The 22,290-nt window shown below is 45.1% G+C and overlaps 1 protein-coding gene across 1 annotated transcript in view; it reads right to left on the reverse strand.

The window, feature by feature from the left end:
* The window catches only part of ACVR1 (activin A receptor type 1), a 70,587-nt gene extending 63,316 nt beyond the window's left edge, over positions 1–7,271 (reverse strand). The window contains exon 1 of the mRNA XM_081929194.1: positions 6,837–7,271. Coding sequence (XP_081785320.1) covers positions 6,837–6,844 — 8 coding nt within the window. The 5' untranslated portion in view covers positions 6,845–7,271. The remainder of the gene's footprint in view (positions 1–6,836) is intronic.
* Positions 7,272–22,290: the final 15,019 nt, after the last annotated feature.

A 22,290-nucleotide genomic window follows, 5' to 3' on the forward strand; every position in this document is an offset into this window, starting at 1 on the left:
AACATGGCCACTGAAACTCCCATTTAACTTTTGGGCTCACATTTAGGTTCTGTAACTTGGTTGCTCTCCGCCAGACAAGACACGAGTTAAAGACTCTGGAGAAAACCAGCCCTTCCACAAATGCAGTCGATTCTCATGGTCTGATGAAGCCTGTTTAACACTTAACCAGCCAACATAGCATAGTCCCACCCAAATCACTCAACACGGAGAGAAGCAGCACAGACAAAAATGACGGTCTTGTGCTAATTCAGGGGCTGATTCAGCCATTTCTAACCTGAAGCTGCCTGGGGGGCAGTGGTTGGAGAGAGGGAGAGAAAGCAATAGAGTGGTACCTCAGGTTAAGCACTTAATTGGTTCCAGAGGTCCGTTCTTAACCTGAAACTCTTCTTAACCTGAAGCACCACTTTAGCTAATGGGGGCCTCCTGCTGATGCCAGAGCACAATTTCTGTTCTCATCCTGAAGCAAAGTTCTTAACCTGATGCACTATTTCTGGGTTAGCAGAGTCTGTAACCTGAAGCGTATGTAACCTGAAGCGTATGTAACCCGAGGTACCACTGTACTCAACTTGGCACATTCAAGTGATACAGAGCCACTGCTTCCCAAGGGGGGATCTGCACAAACACAGCAGCTACAGCAGGCACTTAAATTGCTGCCAGGGAGAAGTAGCTGTATTCATGGAGACATCAGGCCAGACATTGCTTCCTTCGTGCACCTTTGTCCCCTGGGCAACTCTGGGCAAGGCAGGTTACAAACTCCCCTGCCTAGAGGGAAACAAACAAACAACAAGCAAAACCACCCTGGTCCAAGGCACAAGTCACAGATACCACCACTCTGTGATGAAGGCAGGAGTACAAATGGATTCAGGAAGGCATTGCCATCTCTCCCCCCAAAAATCATTTAGATAGCGACTTATAAGAAGCCATCCTTCAAAACACTTCCCATAAGCTTTGCAACAAGGACTGAGTCAGCAAGCGATCTGTCTGACATCACCTTCTCTAAGTGCCTGGGACCTCAAAAGCCACCAGCCATCAGTTTGATAGGGGGACTACAAAGCTGTTAAATACATTTCTGCAAAAGTTCACGCGGAAGAAAACACATGTAGAACTAGGGAGACACATGCAAACTGACAAAAAAGGGGCTTTTTTTTATATATCTCAGTTTCCATGAGACAGCAGATAAGCAATCAAAAAGCAATCTTGCAAACCGATGGTTCATAGGAAATAAGCCTTGATTTGTATTTTAGCCTCATCTATAAGCTACTTGTCCTGGTTTCAGTCTCTCTCTGTCAAATAAACACCAATGACTACCAAGAAGAAGCGTGTATCCCTTGTGTTTAACTTCACTGCAGTTTTATATAATTTAATCAAAGTAGTAGGCCTTGAAAGGATCAATTTCCAAACAGGCCTAAGGGTGATTTTGAAGGTAATCAAGCAATCATCACTGTGCAGGGCAGTGGAGGGTGGGGGCAGATGTTGCACTTGCTCTATCCAACTCACAACCAAATCTTGCAGGCAGGTTTCCCATAATCACAAAGAGATCTTTATTGCCCCCAAAGATTCTAGTAGGAAGCAGCTTTGTGCTTCCCAAGAGGCAGAGGCAACAAACACGTGCAGAGATCGAATAAAAACAATGATAGGTTTAATGACCACAAAGGCAGCAACAGAAGATAATGGAATCTGGGCACATATTGGCCTAAGGACTGAGGAAACAGGAGGAAGAATTTGGGAGTGGGGTAGGCAGACACAGTGCGTCAGGAATTGGGATGACTTTATCTGGTTGGGTTGAGTGCACACATTTAGTTAGCTGGTATTTCAAATCTGGGGTACAATTCTGTTTTTGTTACAATAGCCCCACCCTTTGCATCAAGGTAAGCTAAGGATTTGACAACATTTATATATTGAAATTTGTATACCGCCCTTCATCTGTAAATCTCAGGGCAGTTCATGACATAAAAATACAAGATGAAAACACAACATACATAATAAAAAACAAGGGGGGACAAACCAATAACCCCCCCCTTCCCTTCCCAAAAACACACTTAGAAGGGTATAGGATGTTAATCAGCCAAAGGCCTGTTTGGGGGGAATATTTTCGCCTGGCGTAGAATGAAGGTACCAGCCGAACCTCCCTGCGGAGAGCATTCCACAAACAGGGAGCTGTTGCAGAAAAGGTCTGTTCTCATGTTGCCACCCTCTGGACCTCTTGCGGGCGGGATGGGGGGGTGGGAAGGCACACAAAGAAGAACATGGAAGCTTATGCCATAATAAATATGTTAGGGCCAAATTTAACCAACTGGCCCCACTAGTCGAATCCCATGCAGGGATTTCTTCTAATGGAGCAAGCCTTTTCACCTTCTCCTTTCTCTCACCTGCCCCTCAAACTGAATCAGGGGAAGGGGGAGAACTCCCAAACCAACGCACAGAAGGAGAAGAGGAGAAATTGTTATTTCAGATTCCAGTTATCTTACTGATTGTAAGCTACATGGGATCCATATTCCCAGTAAGCCTCAGAATTGCACGTGGAGTGAGTTACATCCGTGGAACACTTGGAGGGAAGGGGAACACTCCTGTGCCTACTGCACTGCAAGTCTTCTTCTCTTTTTCACCGCCACATACATCGGTTTTCAGCTCGCATGTATAACTGAGAACGTAAAGAGGGCCCTGCTGGATCAAGCTAAAGGCCCATGTAGTCCAACGTTCTGTTTTCACAGTGGTGAAACAAATGACTACAGGAGCCTTCAAACTAGACATGAGTGCAGCAGCAATCTCGCCATTCATGATCAACTGGTATTCTAGCCATCATGACTAGCGAGATTTGTGTGCTCAAAAAAATCATACCAGATAAAAATCCTGGGCTTGGAGGCAGCTTGCAGAAAGCTCCCCATTGCTGCGAGTGTGAGGCTTTCCTAAATAGCTCCTCAATGAAAACAACAACAGGGCAGGTCCCTTGATCACCTTGGTAAATGCAACCTCCTCAGACCAGCCTACTGAGAGAGAAAGAGAGTGTGTTACCCACACTCCCCAACCCCCCCCCAAAAAGCATGTATGTTTCATCCCCGCAACCTCTCTTGAATGATGAAAGAAAACCTCTGTTAAGGTTCAGCACAGAACTCTAGCTCACACACTTTCTAAACAGCCAAACTTTCATCTTACAAGCAGATGAGAACACGGGCAGCTAGCAGCCTTTTGTCTTTTCAATTAAATGGATGCTTCCCAAATCCACGCTTAGGCCATAAAGCCTGCAATGTCTCAACACATGCCACTTAAGCAAAAGAGAAGGCTTAGATGGTCGTATGGGTCCACTTTGAAAACCAACTGTGATATAGCTTTATGTGATTGTCTGTTTTCTGTGCACTTCCTGGGAAGCAGTGAAGACTGCCAAACCCCATCTTTTTACCAACCACATTTTATATGTATCAAGTTACTCCCATAAGTTTATAATATGCTATACCCATATAATGGGAATCAGGGCTAACACAGGATTAGGCTTAGATCGCCCCCATAATTTATGGGCACCACCAATCTCATTCTTTCACCAAGCCAGAGAATTCTGGGGGTGGGTTATCATATTACACTGGACAGGCTCTGTTCCAAAGCCCAGAACAAGTAGACAACCCCTCCTCTCTGAAAGCACAAGTTCTGGAAAAATTTGAGTTCTAAAATGAGAAACATGACTGAAAATCAATCCATCTTGATTGCCATAAAATATACTGGACATGCACACACACACCCCATGCATAAAACCTTTGACTCCTCGGCACCTTATGAAGGGTGCAGTATACATATTCTGAAAGGGGGCGGCTACCTGTGTAGCCCTCCAGTTGTTGTAGATCAGTTCCCATCACTTCTGACTATTGGCCATGCTAGCTAGGACTGATGGGAGTCATAGATCACCAACACCTGGGTAGCTGAAGGTTAGTCACCCGTGTTGCAAATTAACAAACGAATTGAGTGTGTAAATAACATCCTCCTGGTCCTTGTCTTAAAAAAAATTAAATGCCACACACACTCCCCGTTTTGAGTTAAGAGACAACCTTTGAGCTCCTTGAAGTATGTACTGCGGTCCCACCACAACATACTGAAACTGCGCACAGCTTGCACACATAGCCAAGGCCTTGCTGCTCTTTGTCAACTGCCACTTCCAATGTCCTGGGTGAGTGCTCTAGATGTGTACAGAATGGATGCACAGTCATCAAGAGCAAAAAAATAAATCTTCATAAAGTGGTTTCTGTAAAGGGGAGCGATGAGAGGAAACAGCACCCATCAACCACCACTAATGTCACAGCCAAAAAGTACCTCTGATACTCCTGCAGCAATGGATGTAACCACAATTTCTCTGTGGCTTTCTGTATCATGCCCCAAAATGTGATGCCAGCCTGTTCCTAGGCCCAAATTCTCAAATACAACTGGTCTTTCCAGATACACTTTTCCTTAAAACTTTTGGAGAGCAAGCAAACAGTATATTTTTTTCTAATAAACCTAAACTGCCATAGAGTGCTAAAAAAGCAGAACTACTATTTAGGGATGAGATTCATTTACCAACATAGCTCCATGGACTGACCTCTATGGTTTGTTGACAAACACACAGCTAGAAAATCGCACATGTGTTCTGCATGGGGAAGGACATAAATAGATGTTTAGGCCATGATAAAAAGTGGGGAGCAGACTGTCAACAACTCTGCCTAGACAAGACTCTCCCACTTATGTCAACATCGGTGCTACTCTAAGTTAATGAGAGGAAGGTTGGGAAAACAGGGTTAACCTGTGTTACTCAAGGTCAACTACTTGAGATGCACAGAAACAAACTAGGCTATGCCAAGTCCTCCTTCATTATACTTACAGATTATCACTGCTCTTCAAATGTACAGACTTGCAATAAGATGCACATTACCACCAAACGTTTATAAAGTTCAAAGAGCAAAGAAACAACCAATATGGTACTGGCAGAACAGCAGCATATTATATGCTGAAAATGAATACATACTGTGGCAGTTTTGTAGAAAGTAATATTTTAAATCAGTATGAGTGCATCTGATGAAGTAGGACAGCAGGCTTCCTCAACCTCAGCCCTCCAGATGTTTTGAGACTACAATTCCCATCATCCCTGACCACTGGACCTGCTAGCTAGGGATTATGGGAGTTGTAGGCCAAAAACATCTGGAAGGTGGAGGTTGAGGAAGCCTGGAGTAGGCTGTTGCCCTGCCCTCAGCTCATGCCACAACATACCAACCAGCAAACAGTTTATATACCAGTAGCAAATATACATTAAATGTAAGTTGCAACATGAAAAGTGAAACCTAAAATCATACATACAAAATAGACATACAATGACTTCGCTCTTTCCCCTCCTCTCCTCCTAGTGAAGGAGGCTGAGTACTCTTTAACAATTAACTGTTGGTTCGTTTGTTGACAAAGGGGGAGGGGGGAATTGTGCACGGTCTCACTTTCACACGCAAAAGCCAAAATTAACTTTGCAGAACTGGACAATGTGAATTCTCTGAATGTGTGGGTTGGCTGTACAGACCAACGCACTGTTTTTCATTTTTGTTTTATTTGAATAAACCAAATAAAGGACTCCCCCACAGAGTAGACAATTTCATACCTCAACATTTTCCATAGGATTTGGAAAGGGAGCAACTGCCAAACATCGTGTTTGTGGGTTAAGTATTTCTTTCACCAACTGAAACCACGAGCCAAGAGAGTAGTCAGACAAGTAAAAGATGCCAACAAAGAGGCCTATTTTTTATTTTTTTAAAATAAACACAGAACGAGTCTTCCTATGTTCTTCAGAGAACTACAGTAAATCAAAGCTTTTAATGTACCCGGTTCTTTAAAGTGTGCAAGTCACCTCCAAAGCAACAAATAAAATCTACAAGGCAACTTAATAAAAAAAAAAAAGGTACCCGAGCCTTTGGGCACCTCCCAAACACTTTACAGGTATAATCAACCAGCAACTTAACAACAAAGACCAGTCCAAACACACACTCAAAAATAAAAATAAAGCAAGGCTCTTGCTTCAAACCAAATTATCCATCTCCCTTCCATTTTTATTTATGACTTTGCCAAGCTGCTGCTCCCTTTCTCTTTTCCTGCAAGAGCTGCAGCTTAAGAGGGAAGGGCTTCTACTTGGCAAGGTAATGAGTAACATCTGTAACCACAGTTGCCCTGTGGGCATCTGAAGATGAATCCCACATTCCTGCCTTTGATGCTGCTGGAAGACTATAGCCAGGAAAGGAGGGAGGGAGCCAAGGAAAGTTTACAGATTCTCTTTCCTCCCTGACCCCCTCCTCCTCTCCCTCTCTTCCTGCACCAGAAGAGGCTTGCCTCCCAGAAGTGATTAAAGGATGTGCCCCCCTCCCCCCACCTCAAATCTCCTCTTAAGTTTCCGCCTCTGGAAGCAGAGCTCAGATGTAATATTATTGGCTTTGGGAGCTTTTCTGGAAGGATTCTGAAAGGCGCGTCCGAAACGCCCATTTACACAGAACAGGAGCAAGCACTGCATGAACCGCACATTATTGTACAGTATTCCGAATAAATAATTTCTACGTATATAAAGAGGGGGGCTCGTTTCCCCCCCCCCCCAAACAAACGGCGTAAGAAGGAAGGGGGGTTGGAAATCGAGATCTTTAAAAAAAAATTAAAATAAAATAATAATCGTCTCCAACACAGTTCCAGAGACGCAGTAGGAGGCGGGTTTTGACCCATGCGTGGGGGGAGAGAGGGAGGGAAAGGACGCATTTTGGACCCCGAGGAGAGAAGAGGGAGAGGCTGCTGGATTTGGGGCGGGAGTGAGATCCAAAGGGCGAGCCTCCGCTCAGACAGGCAGCTCCACTCACCTCTTCATAGCACCGCAGACAAAGGCGAAGAAGCAGGGGGGAGGCGGCGGCGGCGGCGCGGGATCCCCAGGGATCCTAAGGGAGGAGAAGGAGCAGGAGGAACTTCCCGTCCATGGGCTTTGCTGCTGCTGCAGCGGCTGCTGTTGCTCCGGCTGTAGCTGCAAGGAGGGCTGGCGGCGGCGGCGCAACCCCTTCCCGGAGACCCGCGCTGTAATCACGGCGCTGCGCCCGGCCGCATCTTCCCAGCGCCCGGCCCCCTTCCGGCGGTGCCTGAGCTACCCGCAGCGGCGCCTTTGGGGAGCCCGGAGGAGGAGAAGTTCCCGTCGAGTCGCGACGGGGAAAAGTTGGCAGCGAAGAGCGAGCCAGGCGCAAAGTTCCGAAGAGGCAGCCAGGCGAGCCGAGGCGAGGAGGGGAGGGAGGAGGAGGAGGAGGGGCTACTCAGCCGGGGATACAGCTGCAGTGAGGGAGGAGGAAGTGGCTGCTCCCTGCTCTGCCAATGGGAGTCTGGAGCTGTAATTAACCAGGCAAGCCAGGCACATCATTTCCTCCCGGCGCAAATCCAGGCGCCAGAGCAGAGACGCCCCGCCTCGCCCCCTGCAGGACCGAGCCGGGAATCACACACGGCCCCAGCGGGCACGCACGAGACACCCAGACGTGGCACGCCCACAGGGCACACGCAGATGCCCCCACACCTGTCTGGGAGCCACCCGGGTGGCCCGGGCTCGGTTTTTTGGAAGAAAACAAAAAATCGAGCAAGCGCATGCAAGCCGCCTTTTAAGTTACGATTTTTTTTTTCTTGCTCTAATGGACCACGCGGCACCAAAGTCTTCACCCATCGCTCTTCCAAGCCGTGTTTTGATCACACGCATAAACCTCTTTTTAGCAACTCGAGGGGGAAAGATCGCGCATTCAGGAAGGGTCGGACCCGGGCTGCTAGGCCATCATCACACCCGTCTCTCGAGCTTTGCCACTAAAAGTAGACCGCGAGTTCCAATCACATTTTTTATTTTTAAAAAAGAAAACCTTTGGCCTCTCTCGCCAACGTAGGGGGGAAAATGTTTCGTTGTTGTACAGGGGGGAGCTTTCTGAGCCTTGTGTTTGAGTGGTTTGAATAAGTTAAGGTTATATTTTTCACTGCTTAAACTAGTCAACAAATTGAAGCCTATGCTGTTTGATTCAAATACTTATTCTGATAGGAATTTATCTTAAGGAAAGCTGTAGCTTAGGGGAAGGGGAAAAGCACAGCGGTAGATAGATAGAAGGTCCCAGGTTCCCTATTTCACATTTCAGTGTTTCAGATTTACATAATTTTTAGAAACAACGCTGGAAATAGTGAACATTGCTAGCAATTCTTTATTCACTTACCTGGGAGTGAGCCTCTTTGAATTCAATAGGACTTGCTTCTCAGCTGATGTATAGACTTGAAAGATTTTTACCGCTTCAGTTTGTAACATCAGCAGATTTCTTCAACAAGATATATTCCTATGAGGCATTTTATTATATTTTATTTAAACAATCCCTGCGCCTGAGTTTCTGCATGTGTGGATAAGGAGAGAAACACACTGCCCCCGTGGCTCCCTTCCTTCCCAGCCTTAGCGGGCTGCCTCTCCCTGTTTCTGTCAGCAAAGGGGGCCCTCAGGGCAGGGTGGCAGGAGCTGCTGAAGTGCAAAGGCGCACTGTGGTGTCCATCAGAGGGGTCAGGCCAGACTCACACTGGGAGAGCTGCGTGAGGGATGACAGGAGGTGGCTGTCAAGGTGACTGTCAGGAGCAGGTCAGCAATAGCTCACACAGTGCCTGTGAAGTTAACTTTCTTCAAAGAAACAAAACAGCTTAGGAGGCCAAGCCTAGTGAGCCCAGCAACTCTTCCTGGTAAATCCTGCCCCAGTTGTGAGCACTGAAGGTCCCCACCTTCCCACAGCTCCCTAAGTCTCCTCCTCACCCCCCCTCCATTCCTTCCCACACAATCTGAGGCCCCTTAAGTCTCACCTGCCTTTGCTCTGCCCTCTTCAGACCTCCAGAGGTCCACAATGCATTGCAAGGTGGATGAATTATCTCTTTGTGGCAAAGGGATGGCAGGAAGATATAAGTTGTGCTGCAGAGGTATAGCCTTTCATTTGTATACTATTTTTCCCCATTTCAACCCTGGTGGTTTGCAGGAAAGGGGGTGGAAATTGGAAAAGCAAACAGGAGAGCTGAGTGGAAGAGGGTGGGCAGAGGAAGAGAACAGAACTTCTTTGAGCTGCAGGGATCTTTCCTGCTGATGCTTGTTCCTGCATTTTTCCATGTCTGTTCCTGTAACTCCATTTCTAACCCAAACTGCATCTTTACTTTCATATAGGTTTTTGAAGGATGCAACTGTTTGCTTGTTGCTTGTTTTTTCTTTCCTTCTTTTTTTAAAAAAGACACATGGTCCTTTATTGTAAGAAGATACTTTAGCAAGGAGATTTCTTCTTTTTTTCTTTTGGGTACATATCAAGAGCAGATTACATAATTTATGAACAGCTTTTTGAGCGGCACTTACATTACTCTGCTGAGTCGATATTTGAGGATACTGGAGCACGGGTTGAAGAGGAGTCCAGCACAGACCAATTTTGGGACATGCATATCCCAGGAATATGACCCCATTTAGATCTTGATGTGAATTGTGAGCAGACATGCATTCCTCAGCAGCAAGGCTTTGTAGCATTTGGAAAGCTAGTGGTGCAAAAGTGCAGCTTTGGGATCCCCCACAGCCCTTTGAAGTTAATCTACTTTACAACTTCTTAATCAACTGCTTTCTTCTACCAAGAAGGTGTTACCATTGTTTGCATTACAAAAGGAAAGGCAATGGATATGGAGATACAACAAGAAATACCATGCAAATCTACCCTGGCAATCCTCATTGCTCAGGAAAATCACAAAATGTGGCTGTTTGGCATTGTGCTTGTGTGAGTCATTTGTGTTAAGTTTTGGCCATTTGGAAGAGGTGAAGCAAGGGGCATTGTTCTTCCCTTGCCCTCTTTGTGTGTCTTCAGAACCACCCTAAGAAGTAAATAAACAAGTAGAAGAAACCATGCTGGTCCATAAAAAAAATTCCCAAATCTACCGCTGGGCAATACCTTTAAGAACTGCCCTGGGCTCCTTCAGGAGGAAAGGCAGGATATAAATCAAATAAGTAACAGCAACCAACGTGTCACAAAGTACTGAGCAAGATTTCATGCCCACCAGACCTCTTCATCAGGGCTAGATGTCCTGGGAAAACTCAAAAGCTAGCTCAATACTGGCATTTTGGTTGGTCCCAACTGCCCACTTGTGAACCTACAAACACGGAGATGCATTTTGCAAATGGAGGTTCTGAAGCTGAGAATAGTTTCCCCATTCCCTGAGCACAGTTACAAAAGTAGGAGTGGGAGACAGTCGTCTGGAATTAATGTTGACTGACAAAATTTCCCGAAGTTGCTGCTTTAGGATCAAAGTAACCACTCCAAGCTGAAGTGTACAACATTGAGTGTCATAAGTGCTAGGAAGGAAGGAAGGAAGGAAGGAAGGAAGGAAGGAAGGAAGGAGGGAGGGAGGGAGGGAGGGAGGGAAGGAAGGAAGGAAGGAAGGAAGGAAGGAAGGAAGGAAGGAAGGAAGGAAGGAAGGAAGGAAGGAAGATAGATGCAGAGAGACCATAGGGTGTTCTATTAGATCCACACAGTTCTAATATAAATTGAAAATGTAGAGTGAATAGTTTTCATTGCTGCATGGGAAAGTTCAGCCTGTGATGGAAGACTGAGCAAGACTGACTAAGGTCTGGACCAGAGATCCTCCAGAGCATGGGTAGGCAAACTATGGCCCGGAGGCTGGATCCGGCCCAATCGCCTTCTAAATCCGGCCCGTGCACGGTTTGGGAATCAACGTGTTTTTACATGAGTAGAATGTGTCCTTTTATTTAAAATGCATCTCTGGGTTATTTGTGGGGCATAGGAATTCATTCATTCCCCCCCAAAAAAAAATATAGTCCAGCCCCCCACAAGGTATGAGGGACAGTGAACTGGCACCCTGCTGAAAAAGTTTGCTGACCCCTGCTCCAAAGATTCAGGCACCCTGAAGGGCCAAAACCAGTGTTTGCAAGAGAATTAACAGTGGCAACAGTAGTCATAATTTTTCCTTAGTACTATACACATATGAGGGATTTGAAAAATTCCCTCTTTGCCTCAAAGGGCAAAAGACCCCACAAATGTCATGCTAGATTGTGAGGAGGAAAACCCTGGGATTGTATGAAAAAACCAGAATGATTTGGTAGGTCATATAGTGCAGAAACCAGGTGGCAGCTGTCACCAGGAGTGCCTTTGCTCAGCAGAGGCTAGTGTGCCAGCTGTGCCCATTCCTAAAGAAGTCAAGCCTGGCCACAGTGACACATGCCTTAGTTACTTCCATTTTGGATTACTGCAGTGCTGTCCACATGGGGTTATCTGTGAAACTTCAGCTGGTCCACAATGCAGCTACATGAGATCACGTTGCACCAATCCTACAACAGCTGCACCGGCTACCAGTTTCCTTCTGGTCACAGTTCTGTAGGGATACTGTAGGGATTCATCTACTCCCAAGTCACTCTGCCCAGTGTCTAGGATCAGAGGGTCCCTCTCTGTGTCCTACGATGGAAGCACGGCTGAGTAGGATAAGAGATGGGGCCTTCCTTCGGAGTGGCTGCCCTCGGTTGTGGAAAACCTTCGTCTGTAATGAACTATGGTTGGTTCTCTCTCTCCCTATTTTTCACCAGTTATTTAAGTCCTATTTATTATTCCATCAGGCTCACTTTTTATTTATGCTTTAACATTTGTATCCTGCCTTTCTTCCATCATGGAACCCAAAGCAGCATGCCCATATTTGCTAGGCACTACTGACCAGTCCCAGAACTGTATAACTTCAGCATAGTGCTAACCTCATGTCTCTTCAGACCAGACTCTGAGACTTTTAGGAGACAACACATTTATAATTTAACTGCTGACCCTGTCTCTTCTGTAATTGCATTGCATTCTTTATATGAACTTGTAATGTTATATATGCTGTAAGCCACCCTGAGTGGTGTATTTACACAAGAACTGAGGGGAGAGAGGCTTTTTGCAACCAATGGCTTTCCAGTGGCCTTGCCCCACCCTCCAGCCCCAGACCATGACTTGGAGAAGAGCAGAAGCAGATGGAAAGAAAGGAGTTCAGGGATAGATTATTAAAAATAATTTTATAAGTTGTGTGTCCTTGTTTCTCAGTTTCGTCCTTGTTCGTTTTTGGTCCTTATATTTGGTTTTGTGCGTTTTCTGATATTTTATGCATTGTGATTTGCTGTTATTTTATTGATTATATAGTTAAAATATTATTTGCTGATGTTTAATTTACTATTGGAGTCTAATGGATTATTGAGTACAGTGGTACCTCGGGTTAAGTACTTAATTCGTTCCGGAGGTACGTTCTTAACCTGAAACTGTTCTTAACCTGAAGCACCACTTTAGCTAATGGGGCCTCCTGCTGCCTCCGCGCCGCCAGAACACAATTTCTGTTCTCATCCTGAAGCAAAGTTCTTAACCTGAGGTACCATTTCTAGGTTAGCGGAGTCAGTAACCTGAAGCGTATGTAACCTGAGGTACCACTGTATTGCTTTACTTGATACAAGTTGTTTATTTTAGTTATTGTGATTTTTTTATATATAGGATCTGATTATTACTGTTAATGTTTGATGTTTTATTATTATTTCTTTGTGTGTTGGAAGCTGCCCAGAGGGGCTGGGGCAACCCAGACAGATGGGAGGGTTATAAATAAAAATTATTATTATTATTAAGAAGGCATTATATGCTGTAATAAAATAAAACTTGAAAACAGGGGATAAACACACACACACACACACACTTGTTTTGCTCCAAAAGTGACTTTTTTTGCTTTTGCAATTTTAACGCCTATGAACAGCCAAGTTTAATTGTTGAATAAATCATATCTGAAAACATAACATTGCTTGATCTGGGCACAGAAGCTGTTTCAGGTGCCAGTTTTCAGCCTATACGACCTGAGTCACAGCTTGTGCAGTTGAAGAAGAGGCTCAGAGTGGAAACGCTATCACCAGAAGGTTTGCTTTTTCAAAAAGGCACAGCTATACAGTAATACTAATTTAGGAGGTGCTCTTTCGAACCAGCTTGAGACGATTGAGGCGCACTTTCCTGTCCAGGAAACAGGTCCTACACCTCTGCGCTACTGTGTCAGCAGCTTGCACTGTGAACATCCGATATCAATTACATGCCAGCAAAGAGCACCACCCACCCACCCCTTTTTATACATGTAAAAAGAAAAGAAAAGAAAAACAAGACCATATAAGGTTGCGGTTGTCCTCCTTGTTTGTTCCTGTATACATTCTACGTATCCCACAGTGCCAACCAAACATGGATTGTTTGTTCGTCTCTGATCCTTTTGGCTTAGTTTATGCCCATTCCCCACTCAAACTTGGCTAAGGGAGAATACTTTCCTTGGCTACTGTTTCCATCATCTGGCATTTAAGCGTGCACTTGATCTCTCTCCCCGGCAACTTCCCTAACAGCAAAGCCATTTAGGTTCCAAGGCTTCTTTTAAAGCATATTATTAATGCCCCTTTGGCAAGCGTAAGCTGAACACTCCGCAAATTAATTGCCATATTCACTTCGGATCCTTGCCAACAAAAAGAGCATCAAATTTAGTCATATAGTGAAAAGTGAATTAATGTATTCATGTCCTAATATTGCTCATGATCCAACCAACTGCTGTTCGGGCAGCATCTGCTAGTTGGAGGCTCTGCTGGGCTTCTGTACAGCGAGTGAGAAATGTTAAGTTTGCTTGGTGTACTAGTCTTTCCGCCTAGTACATCTCCATTTGGTGGAAATCTAAACCTAAAATGGTGGCAGTGGAGGCTGGTGCATTAGGGTAAATGTGGCCCTGACTCACCAGTCTCAGCCTCCCATCACTTGCCCACCTCCTTACTTCAAACCAGTCCAAGGGGTGGCACTTCGTGACAGCTCTCTCTTCCTTAGGCTCCGTGTTTGCCTCTTGGAACTCAACAAGGAGGAGAGTGAAGACAAAGCTAGAATGAATTGGCTCTGCTTTCATTGGCTCTGGCTCCAGTTACAGCAAAGGTCTCCGCCTTGTGCCCCACCAGCTGCAGTGGGCCCCACCAGCTGCAATGGGCCGCAGCCACCATTGATTAATGCTCAACATGGAAATCTTGAGTGGAAAAACAGTCACTGTGCATATACCCACCCCCAACAAGGACTGTGTTTGCACTTCACAACTAGCTTGCAAATTGAACTGGTCTGAAGTACTACAGAAGGATCGGCCTTTTAGTGGCACTTGTTCTGTTTTGAATCCTAAAGGCCAATCGCATGGGAAGTGGGGTGAGGGAGATACTGCTGCCGCTGCTGCTGGCGAACCTTTCAAATACAAAAATGGTGCAAAGACAACAGACATACGTGCCATACATACGTCTGGAAACTCAGAAAGGTCCCATCAAATAGGGTCTGTGCCTGCGTTGGCATCAATGCCGACGTGCCACCAATACACAAAGGAAGTTGATGAACGCAGGATGATAAGAGTGGCTTGTCCACACCCCTATCTCGCCACGGACACAACAGGAAAGCTAACACAACAGTGCAAGGTTGTGTGCACTTCATCAAACCTAGTGGCGCAGCTGGCAACAGCCTGGGTATAACCGTCCCCAGGCATCCTTTATGCCCTTCCTCCCTCCCTCCGCCATCTCACCATAACTGAGTGCCTCATATTTCCAACTTTTGTTGCACAGTGCCCCTCCAGAAGACAATAATGCAGTAACATTGAAGAAGCATTATGGAACTAATAAAATGGAATGAGACACCACTAATGCAATATTATTGTGTGAATGACATGTTGCTGAATACACCCACAAAAAACCCACCAGTCTGGAGGGGACCCTACTAGTCACATATCCACATGTTCCCACACAACCTCCCTCCCTAAGGAACAAGTCTGACTGAAATCAGCGGGACTAGGAGGCTGAACTGACAATTGAGTCACTGCATCAACCCCAAGTTTGTATCTGTGTTCCCATGCCTTCTCTTCGTACAATTGGCTTAAGGGCTAGAGTGGATTGCATGACCAAATAAATAATATTGTTTCTCTAGAAGGTGATTGAGCAGCTGGCGGGAGTGAGGGGAGAAGTTTAATTCATCGACTATGTTGTTTTTAAATTAAATACTGTAAACAAATATAAATTTTAAAAGTCTGAGGTGATGTCTTACTGTGATGTCTCTGAACAGCTGGAAAAGAAAAGACAGAAAATGCTTGTGACTAATTTAATACTGGACGTGACAAGAATAACCCAGCCATATATCAGACAACAGACAGAATGACCCAATGAAAGGTGGAGACTTCTGGGAGACCACAGTGATGATTGTACCTCAAATGAAGTGACTGAAAGAGGCTGCATTTCAGAAAGTCTCTTTCGATGAGCACAATTATGAATTGCTGCAGACTTATCCCCCTCTCTTCCCACAAGTAGCAGCAGCAATCTGCAGACCTTCTGCAGCCCATCTCTTTCTTTGGTAGGATCAGTGTTCTGTGGCTAATAAATTAAGGGCAGAAAATCCTGCTCTCTGTACCAACCTGTCACTGCTGCTGCTGCAGCTCAGCTTTGAGTGTTATTTGGGTAAGCTTGGACCAAAAGCAGGAATGGCTTGTTAACATCCATGCAACATGTCATTCCTGTGCACACACTCTCTGTCTCTCTTCTGCTCCCACTCCCCACAACCCAAGTCCTCAGCATCAGCTGTTTTCAGCTTGAAACAATAAATGGATATTGCTCAGCTCTATCAAACCAGGTGGCTTTCCCCACAAATTTAGCTTATGTCATAGAAAGTAAACAAATGCAATTGCAGACCCTCTATTGTTGTTTAGTCGTGTCCGACTCTTCGTGACCCCATGAACCAGAGCACGCCAGGCACTCCTGTCTTCCACTGCCTCCCACAGTTTGGTCAGGCTCATGTTCGTAGCTTCGAGAACACTGTCCAACCACCTCGCCCTCTATCGTCCCCTTCTCCTTGTGCCCTCCATCTTTCCCAACATCAGGGTCTTTTCCAGGGAGTCTTCTCTTCTCATGAGATGGCCAAAGTATTGGAGCCTCAACTTCACGATCTGTCCTTCCAGTGAGCACTCAGGGCTGATTTCCTTAAGAATGGATAGGTTTGATCTTCTTGCAGTCCATGGGACTCTCAAGAGTCTCCTCCAGCACCATAATTCAAAAGCATCAATTCTTCGGCGATCAGCCTTCTTGATGGTCCAGCTCTCACTTCCATACATCACTACTGGGAAAACCATGGCAGACCCTCTAAGTGTCCCTATTTCCCAGGGATAGTCCCAGATTTACAGAAGCTGTTCCAGTTTCTGATTTGATCCCATAATGTCTTGCTTTTCCTTAGGATGTCCCTATTTTCATCAGTGAAATGTTGGAGGGTATGGTACAATGTCCCTGTTTTAATCCCAAGGTATGGAGTTATTCAATATCCCCCCACCCAAGTCAAGGAGATAAGTAACTATACAACCTTTAAAAGACATATGAAGGCAGCCCTGTATAGGGAAGTTCATAAATGTTTAATGTTTTATTATGTTTTTATATATGTTGGAAGCTGCCTAGAGTGGCTGGGACAACCCAGTTAGATGGACAGGGTATAAATAATAAAATTATTATTATTATGGAATAGGACATCCCTATTTTCATAGGAGAAATGTTGGAGGGTATTGTGAATCACCAAGGATACATTATCAGCTTGAAATCCAGTGTCTCTTGTAAAACAGAAATCATTTCTGGCTGTAAATTCTATTAGATGACCCTGGTAAGAGTTTTTCTCTGCTGTTTAACTCCTGGTCTCCCATAACATCCTTGTACTGGGGAACATGATTAGTACATTCATTCATTCTGCATTCTAAATACACATCAACAGTCTTTTGGGTGCGATGATTATCTAACAGACACCTTCTAAACACCTTGACTTCTATAATTGTTCTATAATTAGTTTCTGCTTATATATTATTATGTATTATATATAAAACTTTTCACCAAAAAGTAGTTTTCCATGCACTCAGCAAAGCCAGTCAGTTAAAGTAATATAATATTTTAACAGTAAAGCAATCCTTATTGTCTATAAGAATACAGATGTGGTCATCATAAACAGTAAGTGTCACAGTACAGCTGCACCTTTGTTTCAGAAGCATGGATTGCAACAATCAAGGCACACTGCTAAAGCTATAGGGATGCAGTTGGCGCTGTGGTCTAAACCACTTTGCCTCTTGGGCTTGCCGATCGGAAGGTCAGCGGTTCGAATCCCCGTGACAGAGTGAGCTCCTGTTGCTCTGTCCCAGCTCCTGCCAACCCAGCAGTTCGAAAGCACGCCAGTGCAAGTAGATAAATAGGTACTGCTCTGGCAGGAAAGTAAATGGTGTTTCCGTGCGCTCTGTTTTCTGTCACGGTGTTCCGTTGCACCAGAAGTGGTTTAGTCATGCTGGCCACATGACCCGGAAAGCTGTCTGTGGACAAATGCTGACTTCCTCGGCCTGAAAGCGAGATGAGCACCACAACCCCATAGTCGCCTTTGACTGGACTTAACCGGCCAGGGAACCTTTTACTATAGGTCACAGCATATACAATGCACTTTCTAGATACATGACTCCACTGGCAATGACACCGTAACTGCTTTTGCTGGCTGTGGCAAACTTGCCGCACTGAAACCTGTACAGGCTTGCCCAGAATTTCAGGCGACGCTTTCACAGCTTAGAGAAACAATCATGTACCATCAGAACTCTGTGCCGAAGACAAGAGTAGTAGAATATGCTGTCCTGCAGATGTAAGCAGTCTTGTGCTTTACAGCTGCAGATTGGTGCCATCAGATGGAGGCTAAAGCCGGCATCCTCTGCACTGTTTTTCTAGATAACACCTCTCCCTTCTCAGCTGCTATTTGTCCTGTTGGTAAAAGCCACACATGCATACAAGCTGTGCATACATGGTTTTTACTAATTGGGCAAATTGCAGCTTCAGGTGAGGAGACATTTTCATTCAAAAAACAGGGAGAATTAAAAACCTTTAATTCATCTTAATCTTGATAGGATCACCCTGTGGCTATTTAAAAAAATGTAAGAGAATGACTTTTTGTAATGTGAATGGCAGTAGCGGATGACATGGCGGGAAGCAGCAGTGCTCACCCAACATCCAGTCACTGGGGTTAACTGTTGTTTACGGGGAAGTAGAGGGAAGCTAGTTGTGGTGGTGAGGTTAGGGCAGCATTAAAACTCTGCCACTGCGCCCAGACCTAGTTGGAAGGGACCGCAATGTTCATTCTGCTCCAAACGCATGGCAACTCAGGAAACCTATGGCTGCAATATCCCTGATCAGTGGCTATCCAACCACCTCTGCTTTAAAACCGCTAACGAAGGAGAGTCTGCCACTTTCCAAGGTCATCTGTTTTATCGCTGCAAACCTTGTACAGCCAAGCTCTTCCTGATGTTTAGTCAAAATATTCTTTCTTGTGACTGTGTAGCTTGTTGTTTGGGTTATATCTTTTGGAGTAACAGGAAACAAATTAGCTCCGTCACCTATTTGGCAGTCCTTCAAATATTTAAAGATAGCAATAGTCTCTAGGCTAAGCATGCCAACTCCTTTAACCTTCTGGGTAAGGCTATAATAGGGAATGAGAAAATATATTAAAGATGGACTCTCCTTCCACCCAACAATGGTACCTTTTGTTTATTAAATTGCAAGCATCTTCCTGCAAGCCCCCACACCACAAGGGCACTTAATAGTGAGGTGTTGGTGATTTGCAGTTACGTAAAAATGATAAATTAACCAGTCAGTAGGTTAAAAGGAAGGTGCTTGATCAGCAAAAAATGCTTCAGTCTGTTGACACCCCTCCTTGTTTCTCCTCCAGCCAGACACCCTCCCATTCAGAACATTCTTTTCAGCTCCCACCCAGGTAGGTCGTCGTGACCTGCATTCCAGACTAGCTTTCAGCCCATTAATTAGCACTCTTGCTAGTTGCCAAGCCACTAGGCAGAACAACATGACTTATAAGAAGTTGCTTTATATGAAATTAGACCATTGACCCATCTCGCCCAGAATCGTCCTTCTTACCTGGCAACGGAGAAGCATCTGTGAGCCCTACATTTTTGTCAGCTCTGGTTCAAAGGAATCCCTTGTGCTGCCAGTAATAGCTCCTCAATATTACTTTTACTGTAATTTAGTTTCTGGGCATGGAGCAAAACTTCATCATTTATAATAGTTTCATATGGTGCACACACACACATACAAGCTCTATTTTGCATTAAAGAGACTAGAAGGTTTAAGTAGGCAGAAAAGTAATTAGCCACACTGGCATTTTGCTAAGACACCTCCCACTAGTCTTCTGAAAAGCAACATGGAATATTAAATAGCCACAGATGGTCAGGAACTGAATCCTATTTCTCATCTAAAAATGGTGCTTCCAAACTCCCATTCAGCGCTGAGTCAGAAGACAAAGTGCCACTTAACAGATGACAGCTCATCATCTCCTCCATGGGTCTCTTTGAGGGACTCCAATACTGATAAGCATGGGAGATGTTGTTGTTGTTGTTTTTAAAAAATACAATTAAAGGATATTTAGGGCACAATCTTAGGGTAGAGGCCTAAGATTTAAGGTTTAGAGGAAGCGTTGCTACATGGGCAGAATACCAGATATTCTGCTGGTGAAGAATACACCTCTAGAATAGCTGAAATGAGTCATGGGTGAGATGTGGGTAGCGCAGGGGAGGAGCACACCGTCATCTATACTCCCTTTGTATCACCATGCACTCATTGACAGTGCAACATTACTTCAGCCCCAGATTTGGCACAGGATCAAAAAATTCTAGAATAGCCACCTTCAGGTCCATGTCCCCACCCCACCCTGCCCTTGGCAGAGCAGAGGATAGTATGCAGCTCAGAACCCAATCACAGCACACCACCACCCAAATATGAGCCAAGCACAGGGAGAGCCCAAGTGTGATAAGAGTACGTGGCATGCTGCTAAACCTCACTGGGTTGGTGATAATGCAAACTTAGAACTCTCTGGTGATGGGGACGCTATGGAAAGACGGAACCTAGCACAAATGCTTCGAACACAAACAGCTTCTCTCCAGAACACACAGGGGGAATCTGAGAATATTGTTAGCACTTCTGTGCACAGAATTGTACCAGGTACCCTTTGTCTCCAGACTCCAGACACAAACACCCAACACTAAATTCCATTCCAACAGCAGGAGGTGCGAGGACAAAGTACCCCACACAGGTAAGCAAAAGAAAGGTGAACACATTCTGCAGCTGCCCCCATGTCTCCCCATCATCCTCTTTTCTACTTTTGAGTACTGTGTCTTGTTCTGATTTACATTACTCTAACATACACAGAGTGGAAAGCAGTGCCCTAGTCCAAAGGAGAGCAGCTATTATTCATCCCCACATGCAGGTAAGATCTCAGTTGGTAAAGGCCAGGCACGCCACTCTACTGCAGGCCAAACACTGAGAAGCACTTTTGCTTTGCAGGATCATAGCATGGATACACCAGGCAGAGCAAACTGTGTTTTCCTTTTAAAAAAACCAAACCCATGGCAGAAGTGATAATAAGCGCCTGCCAACCGTGAGGGGGAAGCTAAGGAATGAGTGCGGGGAAAGTTCTTGAAAAAAAAATTTATTTATTTTAATATTCATTTATCCAGCTGCTATTCAGTGTCTAATATGGCTCCTCCTTCTAAAATAGGAGTGGGGAACCAGTGGCCTTCCCAATGTTGCTGGACTCCAGCTCCCATCATCCCTGACCATTGGCCATGCTGCTGGGACTGATGGGAGTTGGAGTCCCACAACATCTAGAAGGCCAAAGCTTCCCCACTCCTGTTCTAGAAACCATGGGCACATCTTTCTTCCAGCTCCATCCAGGCCAAGCACACCTCCGCAACCAAGATTAGGCAGTAACCATCCTAAAATTCAGCTGATCATGATTAAATCAAAGGAATAGAAACGAACCGAAACCTAAGCTAATAGTTGCATTGGTTGCCACCAGCAACTATATTGAGTTAGAACTGAAGGGTACAAATTGTTTGTAAGAGGGTGGGTGGTTGTAGCTGAGTAATATGCACAAAAGAGACAGGGGAGTATAGGGCAACTGGAATTATTATTATTATTTAGCTATGTGCTCTATCTTTTCTCTCTCTCCCCCCCATCCATTATATTATTAGAGTTTTACGTGTGAGTGTGTCTTTCAAAAAAATTCAGTTGGGTGTTCCAGAATAGACTAACCCAATATTGCATAGCAGTACTTGTTGTAAAGACTCCTCTTTGTGTAAACTGCAATCTTCCGAGCATATGGGGAGGGTCATCCCTGCATACCAACTTCCCAATGTAAATCACACGAGTTGGTGTATGTGTGAGTGTGGATGGCTCTGGCCATGCCCGGCGCCAGCTCCAGCCATGCCCTCTGTCACATGGTCCCCGACCAATCAACCACCACCTCTTGGGGCTCTTGGGGCCAAAAAGGATTGCCAAGCCTACTGAAGCGACTGAATGTCATGCCACGACTGCTGTGCAAGATTAGAACAAATATGTTTTCTTACTTTAAACCCAGCTTGTTTGAATTTATACACCCTTCATTATGATCCCTTGGTTTTTACGGTTGGAAGAGTTCTGAAGGAAATTCTAACTCAAGGGATGCCAGCCTTTGGGGAACAGTGAGCACATCTGGAATTCATAGCAAAATACCACAGGCTCCTGTCACAAAATGGCTGCTCCGGGGGCATGGCATACCACAATGGCCACTGTGGGGCACAAAATGACTGCCACATCTGAAAGGGCAGAAAAAGAAGTAGGACAGAGAAAAAGAAGTGAGGCAGGCATGTGCCCCCATCAATGGGGAGGGAGGCATCAGCCACAGCCATACTCGCAGGCAGAAGTTCTTTCACCTCTCCTCTGGTTCAGAACAAATGGGAAGGTTGGGTGTCTTGTCCTGACACTCTCTGAAAGCCATATATTGTTCGATACATGCAAACACGAACTGAGCAGGAAGAGCAAACAGTCCCTGTATGTACAAATTTTTAAGGGGATCTTTACTGAGACCTTTCGCAAGCACCATAGGAGGAACTGGTGGGAACAATTGGCACTCACAGGAGTTTGTACTATCCCTTTCTGCTAGATGCTATCAACTGGCAGAGACAAGCAAACAGTTGGTGGGCCACGCTCCCCCAAGCCCCTACCTGTGCTTGTATTCATGTGCACTATTCCCCAAATGGTTAGCCACCCACTGCAATCCTCCCTCGTCAGCCTTTCTGTAATGAAGGAATATTTGACAAGACTTCTTTTGTTACACGGTTGCGTTGGGGAAACTTGCCTTTCATATTTCTTTTCATTTCACGCCATGAAAGGCACAGCTACGCTCGCTTAATTAGTACAGTGTGTGA

The sequence above is a fragment of the Podarcis melisellensis genome, assembly GCF_964234715.1.
Source record: "Podarcis melisellensis genome assembly, chromosome: 1".
In the NCBI taxonomy this organism is placed as follows: Eukaryota; Metazoa; Chordata; class Lepidosauria; order Squamata; family Lacertidae; genus Podarcis; species Podarcis melisellensis.